Below are 13641 nucleotides of genomic sequence, written 5' to 3'. Positions count from 1 at the left end.
GCATTTCCATCCAAATTAGCCCTTTATTACCCAAATTATCAATTCTAGATGTTAGTTGATGCCTTACCAAAGTTATTCCAGTGTTAAAGGTACTTGACTTGATTCTGCTGGGCTTGTCTCAATCAACACTTAGAAATGTTATACATATATATATATATATATATATATATGTATGTGTGTGTGTGTGTGTGTGTGTGGGTGTGTGTGTGTGTGTGTTCACAACAGAATTTCACATTCCCTATCCTCAGGCAACTGTTTAGAAGATACTTGAAGCTTGTTTATATATACACCAGTTGGGGCTGTTGAGACTCAGCTCTGAATAAATATTACTTCACTACCTAACCACATTAAGTGTTTTGTTTTATTTATGTTTTGGTTTAATTGTAAATGTACCAGGTAATACGACTAATAACCCCCCCCCCCTACGCACACATGTATCTGTGTGTGTGTGTGTGCTGGTATGACTGTGTGATTTAGAAATTTGCATTACAACTTCACAAGGGATTGTGATGTAACAGTTTACACAAATAAACTGTCCACCTGTTGGTGACTGTGTCAGTGACCATCGGCATCCTCATTGGTTTGTTCTCCCTTGTTTAATAATAAGGCATTTAAGAGAAAATCATTTATTTTTTGTGCTAAGTTTGTCAAGAGAAAAGGAGAAATATCCATGATCAGAAGTGAAACATAAGCTATGTGGGCAGTGAATGCTTGATGCAGTGTTGACCCAGCTAAAGGCAAGCAAGGACCAAGTAATGGTGGTGTTAATCATTTGACCATCATTGAGTGTTGAGCCTAACACAGTGTCTAGACTATATTATAAGCGTTTTTGGTTTGTGTAACACCTATTTTAATGTTATTTGCATGTAGCTGCGGGTCAGCTCTGATTCTGCAGACCTATGATGAAGATGTTATAGTCAAAATCATCCTCTCTTTTTTATCAAATGTAGTGTATGTTATTGTTTTTTTAAGGCAGTAGTATGGCATATGAACGAGATTTGGCTGCTATTTCTAGCCAATTTCGTGACCATGTAGAGGTTCTATCACTGGCTCAATGGTTGAAACTGTTTTGTTAGCCTTTTTAGTCACACTTTATTGGTGTGGAAATGTAACTGTCCACAACTTTCAACTTTGCTACATTTTTCTTCTCTTCCACCTAAAGCAGACTTCAACAACAGTTTAATAATGATTTGAAATTTTGGCACAAGGCCAGTAATTTCAGGGGAGGAGGTAAGTTGATTATATCGACCCCCAGTGCTCAACTGGTATGCATTTTATCGACCCTGAAAAGACGAAAGGCAAAGTCAACCTCAGTGGTATTTGAACTCAGAACACAGACAAATGAAATGCTGCTAAGCATTTTGCCTGGCATGCTAATGATTCTGCCAGCATGCTGCCTTAACAATAGTAATAATAATATAATTGTTTCTTGAGCTTAGTTGATTTACTGACCCCTAAACTTGATTTATGCTTAATTTTATCCACTTGAGTGGAATCACAGGCAAAAGTAATAATCATTTCAAGCTAAAGGGATGAATCAAGTTTATAAATTAGCCAGCAGCTCAGCAACTTGTGCATAGACATTGAGACTGCATATTCTCTCTCTCACTCTCTCTCAGATTACAGACTTGCATCTGACCAACTTTCTACTTTACATCTAATCCCACCTCATCTCAAGCACATCCCCATCCTTCCTCTCCCCTTACCTTGCACCAGACCACCCCCCTGCATACCCCATCTTAGTTTCACTGAGTCCTACCCCTTTCCTATGCAGTGTAAGGACTCTAGATTCTGCTGTTTTAGGTTTTCTGTGGGATATTGGGTGGGTCACAAGTGGCTGAGGTGACTAAGTATGCAAAGGAAGGGGGGGGAGTATTGTAGGAGTGGAAGTGATGTTAGTAGTGATGGTAGTCGGCGGGGGGGGGGGGGTGAATCATCAAAAGACAGAGAAGCAAAATAGTATAAAATTAGGGCTAAAAGTAGGATGTTGTCACTCTATAGTTGGGTGGTTGTGTTAGGGTATTTTCATAGAAATAAGGTGGTGCTCCACTGAACACCCTAATATTTTATTACAATTAAGTTGGCCTGCTCCTGTCCACCCCTTCTATTCTGAATTCAAATCTTCCCTGCTCTCCACCCTCATCTACAAAATCTGAGGTGGGTAAAAAAATAAGAGCTACCACACAAGGGGGTGGAGCATTGGAGAGAGGCCTTGCCCTTGTGCTTATGATAGAAATCCTTGTCGAAATCCTCATTACTACAAGATTGGCAGAAATGGTAAAACTAATTAAATGTCTTGAGTTGGTTACTGACATTGTTACATTACAGAACTGAGTTCAAATCTTGTTGGAGCCATCCTTGCCTTTCATTCTTTCAAGTTCAATCAGTTGTAACAGTAATATACGAGGAAGTGGGGAGGGAAGCGATACAACTATACCTTCCACCCTGACCTTCCTTCTCTCAGTAAATCATTTGAAAATAAAGACAATACAAATGTTACTGAGTGAATTTATGTTTTATAGTATTCTAGTTGTAACCATCCAGTCCTTTTTTTTTTCCAGACAATGGTTTAAGACTATATAATCTGTGTCCTTTTTTGTTTAAAACTTAGTAGTGTATTACGTGAGGGAGATTTAACTGTTATGTCTTGCAGGTTGCTCAACTACATAAAGGTTCACAGCTAGTATTTTTCGTTTTGTTTAGCCCCTGGTCAGCCATGATCCAACAGACTTATGATCAAAGGCCAACTCACCTTTTAATCAGTTAGTATGTCTAAGACTAGACTACATTTACTGCCTTCTTCCTTTTTTACAAGGTAGTAGGATATTATTTGAGTGAGATTTGGCTGCTATTTCTAAGCTGCTGTATAGAAGGCAATTACTTCTGTAGGCTTTCCATACATTTGTAACAATGTTGATGGTATTTTTCCTTGTTTTATATTCTTCTTTCTAGAGAATTGTTATAGTTGTGGTGGTAGTGGTAATAGTGATTGTTGTTGTGGTGGTGGTGATGCAGTAGTGATAGTTATAGTAGTGTGGTGGTTGTGTCATTCACAGTGTATGAAGTAACAAGAGAATCAATGGAGATAGACAAGATGGCATTATGGTGGTGGGTGGAGGGACAGGCAAGTGTGTTTCTGGTGTGTATTTATGGAAGTAACTTCCTGTTGGTTTGCTTATCTAGTGACACAGGTCCTTGACAGTTTGGAGACTACCTTCCTCAGCCACACCTCATCTAAAGAACAGGAGGAGTAAAGGGAGCAATATTCAAATAGAAATTATATTAAAGAATTGAAACAAGTTGGTGGTAAATACATTAAAAACTGGGATGACATCAGAGTATGTTGTTTAAACCCAACTGACTTAGGATCAAAAGCACACCAACCATGACCATCCTTATGTATGCTGGTTTCATTGTGGAATGTGTCCTTTATTATTATTTTTTTCTTAAGCCGAAAGGTTATAAGGTTATAATTTGTTTTTTTACTGTTACTTCTAACAGACTGAGTGACTATGTAGAAGCCACTTTGTTGACTCATTCAGAATATGTTGCCATTATGACCTGCTAATGAGATTTAATAAGGAGGGGTGAGGCTTGGTATATGTGTGTTTGTGGAGGGGATAACGAAAGAGTCTTTCAGATTGTGACTTAGCTGGTTACTGTCACACTACAAATCACTATATGTTTGATTGAGGTGAGAGTGGGGAAGCAATATTAAATAATTACTGGAAAAAAATGTGGTAGAACATTGGACAACATGTTTTGCAGTATTTAGAGTTGCACTTCCTTATGTTCAAGTATATTTGGCATCAACTTTGCCATTTTACCTCTTAGAATTGATAAAATAAGGAGCAGTCCCGTAATGGAGTTAATCTTATCAACTACACGTCTTCCCCAAACTTTGTGTCCCTTTGAGCCTTATTTCTGTAACTATTAAAAATATAACAGCTAGGAGTAGCCAAATCCCTTTTAAATTACCATCTTAAAAAGTGGGTACAATGAATAATGTAATCATAGATATATCATGTCTGAAAATAACAGGACAGTCACAACTTGAAGGTCTTTGGTCATAGGTTTACTGAATCTGAGCTGACTCAAGCTGTGTTAAACATCAACAATAACTCACATCAGAATGAATGGGTAAACACATTCTCCAGCTGTTAATCTTGACACACATATGTGTGCCCACACACACACACACACACACACACACACACACACACACACTCACTCACTCTTGCAGATCACTGGATCTTCTATAGCAACACCTAGGCTACATTCTATGCTGTCTTGAAGCCCATCACTGCTTTTAACTTTCGTGTGGACACAACCAAAGTATTGTAAGTACTTTTCACACTCTATCTACCACTGTATAGCAATAAGTGCAGTCTGTGCATATATATAACAGTGTTTGTAGACAGATGTGCTGGCTATGCGGTTAGGCTACTGTTATGCATTGAAATAAGCTGGCCTGGTACCACCATACTGTGTTTGCCATTGCAGATCCCACACTGAACATTTCAATGCAGTTCTTCCACTTGGAATTGTAATTCCTCAGGAATTCTTTCTATAAACACTGGTCTACAATTAAACAGGATCTATATCTGTTTCACCAGTCTGTAAAACTCATGGGTCCTGATGTCAAGTAGTTTAGGACACGAAATGTAACAAATAAAATACATGAACAATTTGAGTGAGAAAATATTATTTGTGACCTGGCAGAAAATCGTCTGTGTTAGAAAAGCAGATTGAGTGGGTGAAAGGCTTAGTAGTTTGAGTCAGATTTCGTAGAATATTATTATGTATTTATTGTTGACTTACCTAAAATTTTGTAACACTGACATTCGTGGAAATGGAAACGACAAGGGAGATAATAAAAAAAAACTATTTCCTATCTGAAACAAGAAATCGTTTTCCTGACTAATATAGACTTTTATTTTTACTCTTTCTCCATTTTTTTCTTTTGTATTTTCGTCTTCTACTAAAATGTTCCCATTATATTTCACTGATTTGTATCTTTAGGGAGCTTATTAGAATTACGACTCACCCCTTCATCCTACCCATATCTCATTGACTTTCTCCTATCTAGTTTAGCTATTTCTCATTTTCCATTTATCTTTCTCATTCTTCCTCCTCAAATAGTGTATATAGAATTATCAAATTCAGGTGGGTGAAAGTTTTATGGTGCTATAATTTTATGGGGTAATTGTTCACTACAAGAGTTTGAAGTGAGTGTGGGTGGGGATAAAGTGAGACACAATAAGGACAAGTGGTAGTGTGGGTGCCACTGGTAGCCCTGAGCAGAGATTGGTACACACAGCCATAAAGGATACTGTAGCCTCAGTAGAAGAGATATTGAGAAGGAATAACATATTCGTTGAATAAGCATATTGGTATGTAAATCTCTGTTAATCAAGCTTGATGTCCTTATTTGAGATGGTGAGTTGGAGCCTGGGTCCTAGAATTTGTGTGTGTGAGTGTAGCAGCAGTGCACTATTTAAATGAGCAGTAATTTTATGTGGGTTGCAATGAAGAATATGCTGTCAGCCATTCAGAGTCATTATGTACCTTATTTGTGATCCCTACAAATATGTAATTTAACATGGTACTTATAATATCAATGGATAATGATATAATATTCAGTTGGTAAAATTAATTTGGTAAGTTGTATTCCAAACACCAACATATCATTGAAACAAGTTTGAAGGTTTACAGTGATTGAACTGAATCTTTGGAAATTTTTTGGCAATCCAAAGAAAAAGCAACCCTGTTTTAGATAAGGTTGAAAGTCCTTTAAAATCTTATAAAAATGTTAAGTTTGAAACTTCAAACTTTGATTTTTCTCAAAGCATTAATCTAAAACTTTAAATTTTGTTTGCTATATATGAATATATTATCTATGTATACATGCATATATATATATATATATATATATATATGTGTGTGTGTGTGTGTGTGTGTGTGTGTGTGTGTGTGTGTATATGCATAAATATGTATGCACACTTATACGTGAACTGTATTTTTATTGTTTCCATGTTTATCTTGCAGACTGATTATGATTCAAGTAAAGATTTAGAAAACGATGATCATTCAAAATCACAAATAACTTGTAAGTACTTTGTTGTTGTTGTCCTTCTGTTTCCATGTCAACTCGGTATGATTTCAGGAGTGTTACTTGTTCGAAACTTGGTCTTGCAGAGCTGTGGGCCTCAACACATTACTACCTGTCATTATACAATTAAAGGAAAGAAATATAACTGTGGCATATGAAAAGACGCTGTATTAAACTGCATGATAAAGTTGACTGTTGTTTGATTACTGGAACTAGAGCATTAGGGATCACACGGGCAAGTACAGCCCTTTCCTTATCAGAGATGTTATTACTGTCAAGTTATAGTCTGAGGTTGAATGATGAGAAATTCTTCCTAACAACTGTTGGTGTTAATGATTATTTCAATATTTATGTTATGGCACCAGATCACAAATTTGAGAGGAGGGTATAGTTCTAGTCAATAGGATTGTCAGCCTCATTATTGAATTTGAACTTATAGGAATAGTTTCAATTTTAGTGTATACGTTGATGATTATAAAAAAAATTCTTGGTGCTATAGAAAGCCTGATTGCTTGGCACAGCAAGAACCATAAGAAAAGTGCTATATACTTAAAGTTGTGGGGTGCAGCTTGATGTCTAGTGATCCAATTGCGGAAGAAACAAAATCAAATGCTAAGTGAATGATGATGTTGATGATATTATTATTATAAATTTGCTGTGCAAGGCCTGCATAATCTCTAACTTAGCAACATGACTTTAGTGTAGAGAGAGAGAACAATTGATACATTCAACCCCAGTTGTTGAATGTGTCTAATATGGACATAGGTGAGAAATTCGAAAGGAGGAGACTTAGCTGATTACATCAACCTCAGTACTTAATTGGTACTCTATTTTATCAACCACCCTCCCTACCAGGCATAGTTGATTGTAGCAGGATTTGACCTCAGAACATAAAGAGATGGAAGAACTGCAAAATATTTTCTCTGATGCCCTGTTGAGAGATTTTTAAAATAAGCACAAGTCAAACATTTCTGGAAGGACAATATTATTTATATTCCTCTCCATTACTTACTTTATCTACCTTGAGAAAGATGAAGGTTAATGTCAACTTTGCTGGTATTTGAACTTAGAATGTGAAGAGTTGTGATTAAATTACTGAAGGCAAATTGTCCAGTGCTTTATTAGTTCCACTAAAACAACAATTTAGTTGGGGGCAGGGGTGGATTTTTCGCCAGAATGCGAAGGGACATAACTCAGAAATATAAAATGCTCAGCTTATTACACTTAGACATGATGAGATAGCCACTATTTATAAGATAGAGAGTATGCTTACATACACACGCACACACACACAGACTATATATATATATATATATATATATATATATATGTTTGTATGTATATATATTTATGTGCTTACATTCATTTGCTTGACATGTGTTTTTTCAATACCAGCATGGATGTGGAGTCATTTGAGGCAAGATTTTAAGGCTGGATGCTCTTCCTGTTGCCAAACCTTTCCTGTTTTCAAGTAAGGGATTTTTTTTATTCCACAGATCTTTGAAAGTACAGAGCGACCAGTCATAATGTCAACAAGGAATGTCAACATTGCGACCACTTTTCTCAACTAGTGGCAAACATGGAATATCAACATTGATACATTCTCTTCATGCCCTCCCACCCTCAGGCATATCTCTTTCTCTCTCTCATATCATACACACATACACACATACAAACAGAATTCCTGCAGAAGTCCCAAGCTATGGGAGAAGATACTTAAGGTACTGTGCAGTATGACTGATCCTGAAACCACATAATTAAGAAGTTTACTTCTTAACCACACAGCCATGCCTGTACCTTATGTGTGTGTGTGTGTGTGTGTAAAATCTGTGTACACACACAAATGGAAATATAGATATATATATTGATACAGTGATAGAGAGGATGATGGTAGCCCCTAAATAAAGAACTCAAGTGTTAAACGCAATATGTGAATATATTTCAACAAATAACTTTTTCTATTTTTGTCTAATACTTTTTTGATTGATTTCTCTTTTGACTTGATGTGTCTTTCTATGAACACATCTTGAAGCTGTTATGCTTTCAATGAATATATTTTTAACCCTTTAGCATTCAGAGTACTCCATCAAAATCTGATGCTTATTTATTCACATTGTTTTGAATTAATCATTCATTATCCTGTAACTTCAGATTTTGATGATGTGATTGTTTATTTTTAGAATGATATTGTAGGGTATGAGTGAAAGGCTGGATCTGACTGGTTTGAGCATAAAATAGGTTGAATATTTGGACAGGATAAGGCCAGTTTAAATGCTAAAGGGTTAAAAACTGTGCCATATGTGTGTGTGTGTCTATATACAGCACCATACACAGATAAATGTCACATGAGAAAATAAATATATAAGAAAGAAAATGAGAATAGCTGGATGTACATGTTTCTGTTGTATATCATTTAAAGAGAGAATTGAATAGAATTCAGTTAACCTATTTGTTTTAGTTAGTAAAGAGAACATTCTACTCTTTTACTAGTTTCAGTCAATATTCCTTCTTGGCACAGTACATTTGTGATGACTGAGTTTCAATCCCTGGTTGAAATCAGTGGATGAGACTCTTAAGAAAGACACAGAATGTCACACCTATTTATTCCTCTGACCTGCATCTCTTGCAACATAGCAATGGATGTATTTTCCCAGTGTGCATTCTTTGGTATGTGATAATGTCTTTGCAAGCTACACCTGGCATCATATTAAAAAGGAAGAAGCCATATTAAGCCTACTTGGGTCTCTGGTGAGGGCATCTAATTCTTAAGTTTAGACATCACAGAGGCTTTTAAAGTAGAACTAAATGCTTACTGAAATTTTTGGCTGAGAGAATTTTCCATGTATGCCTTGGGGAATATTGTTTAGCTGCATCTAACCTATCCAAATATTTAGCCCAAAGATTTGTAATGTGTCTGTGGGGTATATTTAGTGTAGTTCACTTCTCACAGATGTATGTTCTTGTGAGCTGAACAACCAAACATTGTATGGTAATGCCAGATGTAACACTCTACCAATATTTTTCACCTCTATTGTATGTGTGGGAGCATGCGTGTATATGAAACCATAAAATTTCTTTATATGTATTTGTATGCTTATGTATACAGAGACACACACACATATATAAAGTCATAATCTATTTATCTCTTTGTCTATGAAAGCATATAAGCATGCGCACATATATACTTACATGTATGTACACACACTCACATATATGTTTAAACTTATACAGACACACATGTTAGGTGCAAATGTAGCTGTGTGGTTATGAACTTTGCTTACCAAACATGTGGTTTCTGTTCAGTCCCACTGCTTGGCTCTTCGTGCAAGTGTCTTCTACTAAATCATGAGTGGATTTAATAGTCAGAAACAGATAGCCTGTTGTATTGCTGTGTGTGTATATGGGGGAGAGAGAGAGAGAGAAATACATGTATTTCAGTTTGTGCCTCATCTTGACATTGCATGGTGGTTGTAAATGTGCATCACCATCATATAAGCAGTGTCGTTCATTTCCAGTCTTCCATATAAACATGTTTGATCATGACAAAATATTACCTTACTTGAAAACAGATGAAGGTGGACAACAGAGGCCATCCACTCATAGAAAATGTTTTGAGATTCACTCCGTAAAAACTGTATCTGTGGGTATATATACACCTGTGTGTGTGTGAAAACTTTAAACGGGAAAAGCTGAATTTAAATAGAACATTTCCAAAATTGGTGAGTGGGGAAAATATCTCAATTGTTTCCACTTGTTTCATATACATCTATTGCTGTAAACAATATATTTCAGACAGTGGTAAATAAAGCACACACACACAATCTTACATATGAATATAAAGTGTTCTTGTCTATTTTCTGCTACAAAAACATGAGAGTACTAAATAAAACCACTGTGTTGTTGAGTATGATATGTGTTTGTCGTGTGTGTGTGTATGTATATATGTACACACACACACATATATGTATATGTATACACAAAATATATCTGTATCGTCTATTGGTGTGTACACTTCTTCACTTGATTGAGAATAAATCCCATTGAATTATTCTGAATTTCTTGATGGGTTCAACTAAACATATGGCTGATTGTCTATATATCCTAGTCAAATCTAGCATGATGATAATAAGGAAATGGTGGTGAGCTGTACAACAGCAGGCTACAGCAAAATTCAGGTACGTAAATTCTTTCTTGGAAAAGCAGCTTATTTGAGGAGTGAAACAAGGTTTGATTCATTATAATTAAAATGATAGCAGGTGAGAAAATGAAAAGCAACTAAAGTTTAAAAAAGAAAATATCTAAAATTGATATATAAAAATATGTATACATTCAAATTGGTCATACACACACACACACACACACACACACACACATATTTTGAGTGGTAACAAAAGCAGACATTGAAGTGTGATGCAGTTCTGAGACCCAGTAGATGCTGTTAAACTGTTCAACCCATACCAGCCTACAAGGGAGACTTAAAAGATGCTCTGAGTTCAGATTCTGTTGAGGTCAGCATTGCCTTTCATTAATTTTTTTTTTTTGTTTGTTTTGTTTGGTGTTGTAGCAATAAAGTATCGATCTAGTTCAGAAGAAGTCCTGTAAAAAAAGCCCAGATAGTTGGGCTCCCAACTGGGCCTTTCTCGATGCCCTCAAAGCCAGGAATTTTTCAGTACCCACTTTGTGTGTGTGTGTGTGTGTGTGTGTGTGTGTGTGTGTGTGTATATATATATATATATATATATATATATATATATATTTTATTATATGTATTTATTTTCTCCTAGTTAATAATTAACTCGGACAAAATAAATTGGTTAATAGATACCAGGGTAGCAAAGATCACAAAATGACTGTGGTGTAACTCCTGTTTATGAGGTAGAAACTCCTTGTTATTTTGGGTACTTGAGTAAATATATATATATATTTTTACAGTTGTAAAGTGTAAAACATAACTGTCACCACTACTACATTAACCTGAAGATTGCATAGTTTAATGCATGAAAGTACTAGTTCAGTTAGAATGGAGATTTAATAGTGTATCATTTCATTGTATTATATTATACAATTGTAAATAAAACGTGAAGATCAGACAAAGTTGGAATTTCTTTGAGTAATATATTCTTCTATACCCAATCATACACACTCGTCTCTCTCTCTCTCTCTCTCTCTCTCTCTATATATATATATATATATATATATATATATATATATATATATATATATATATAGATAGATATAATATAAATACACATATAAACAGACAGCTAACAAAATTCAGTACACACCAGTGCTTGACTATACTACCTATCAAACTTTGGGGAAAAGGCATGCTATGCTTTATGCATTTGTGTGTGGTAGACTACTGAAGTGTCTGTTTTAATTTCTTTGTTTCATATATAACCACCTCTGGTCTCTACTGTATTTCAAATTTAAAGTATCAATAAATTTAAAATTAAGAACTTTCTTATCAGAGGACATTTTAAAGAACTTTAATCAGTGAATTCCAGAGAATTTTGGAAGCTATGGAATACTTTTCTTTCAGAAGGAAAAATCAAAATTGCATAATCATTTTGAAAAGAGGCATTTTAAATGTTTGTGTATGTATGTATGTATGTTGATGTGTGTCTGTGTTCCAGTGCTGTAATCACTCTTTAGCTGAGCTATCGCTAAGTTAAGCTGCAGGTTTGGGTTATTGTATATCTTAACGAAAGTCTATTGATAAGAGGTTCAAGAAAATAGGGTAAGGTATAGAGTCATAAATTACATTATCTTAATTATATTAATTCAGGAAGACACCTTGCTGCTGCTGTTACTTCTTTTACTACTACTACTACTACTACTACTACTACTACTACTATCATTGCCATTCGCAGCACCAAAAAAAAAAAAAAAAAGATTAGACAAAAAATTATTTTGCTTCCACTGGTCATTCTTGTGTGGATTATCTGAAACTGCTGAAACAAGAAATACAGAAAGCAAAGCTTAAAGGATTATAAAGGCTTGTCATAAATTTAGAACATGCATCATGATGGTCCTCCAATAAATAAAAGATAAAAAAAAGGCAAACAAATGCCTGAAACCTTTAGCTCATACTTTTGGAGACTATTGGTGACAAGGAATTGGAGTGCATATGATGTATGCTTTTGGCTGGTTGAAGAATGAATCCATTGTTCTTTATCTCATCTACAGAGGTATCTAGAACATAATCTAGACATATAATGAACATGTAGAGTGCCAAAGTGTCGCCTTGGAGGATGCTAGTTGTTGCCATCTGAAGAACAAACTACAGATGGAGTATTTTTATACAACATTATGATGGCATTGACAGTTTCCTTTGGGATACCGTATGGAAAAAGTATTTTTTTCTATTTTCTTTTTGTGTATCAAGTCAAAGGCCATAGAAAAGTTAAATAGAGAAGGTTGCTTTTGAATTCCTTGCCTAAATTCCTTCAATAACTCTTGGGAATATAAGAATCTGGGAGAAAGTTATGTTTCTTCAAAGGCAATTCTGTTTTTTCCTTAAGGCCTTTCCAATCTTCAGTCGAATACAAATGAGAAGCATGGCATTGTAAACTTTGTCTGATATGGCAGTGAGAGTAATCCCTCTGTAGTTCTTGGTGACCCTGAGATCTCCCTTCTTTGGAAATGGCAGGATGCATCCATTAGGTGCTTCTTTTCATTCCACTTGCTCTATTGAAGTCACTATGCAGCTTGAAGGACTAAAAACCCAAGGGAGGCCATGGGACAAGCGGATTAGTATAAGAAGGGATGAACAGGTTCTAGTAGAGGGATATGCATGAGTACCCACATCTATTAGGGGGAGAGAAAGACAAAATGAACAGTAGGAGCTGCAAGAGATAGACAATGGTGATGAGGTGCCCAGGTGATACCATAAAGCAGAATATGAAGAGAGATGGGTGGGTTGACTAAGATTGTATGGGATGGAGAGTCAGACTGCCAAAGTACATAGGGTGGATGAACAAGGAACTGAGTTCAGATAAACAGAAGGGTGCAGGAGAAAAGTAGGTGGAGGTAAGCAGCAGGAGTTTAAAGATGATACAGCTGCCAGAGAGAGATATGACATGGTTGGGTGTGTGAGAATATGTATATGTATGTGTGCATATATATAATAAATATATATATATACACACGTCTGTCTATTATATAGGAATTTGTATGTGTATCTTTTTATTTTTTACCTTGTACTTGTTTCAGTCATTAGATTATAGCAATGCTGGGGTACCATATATGTATGTATATATATATATATATATATATATATATAGGCGCAGGGCTGTGTGGTAAGTAGCTTGCTTACCAACCACATGGTTCCGGGTTCAGTCTCACTGCGTGGCACCTTGGGCAAGTGTCTTCTACTATAGCCTCGGGCCGACCAAAGCCTTGTGAGTGAATTTGGTACACGGAAACTGAAAGAAGCCTATCGTATATATGTATATGTATATATTATGTGTGTGTCTGTGTTTGTCGCCCCAACGTCGCTTGACAACTGATGCTGGTGTGTTTACGTC

At 35.7% G+C, this 13641-nt stretch overlaps 1 protein-coding gene across 2 annotated transcripts in view; it reads left to right on the top strand.

Moving 5' to 3' along the window:
- The window catches only part of LOC106867328 (uncharacterized), a 149310-nt gene that overhangs the window by 88219 nt on the left and 47450 nt on the right, over positions 1–13641 (top strand). For both annotated transcript variants that reach the window (XM_052967315.2, XM_052967314.2), the window contains one exon: positions 6049–6109. In XM_052967315.2, the coding sequence (XP_052823275.1) occupies positions 6049–6109 (61 nt within the window). The remainder of the gene's footprint in view (positions 1–6048; positions 6110–13641) is intronic.

The sequence above is a fragment of the Octopus bimaculoides genome, chromosome 4, assembly GCF_046866305.1.
Source record: "Octopus bimaculoides isolate indiv1 chromosome 4, ASM4686630v1, whole genome shotgun sequence".
NCBI lineage: Eukaryota > Metazoa > Mollusca > Cephalopoda > Octopoda > Octopodidae > Octopus > Octopus bimaculoides.
This window is presented reverse-complemented; position numbering and strand designations above follow the sequence as displayed.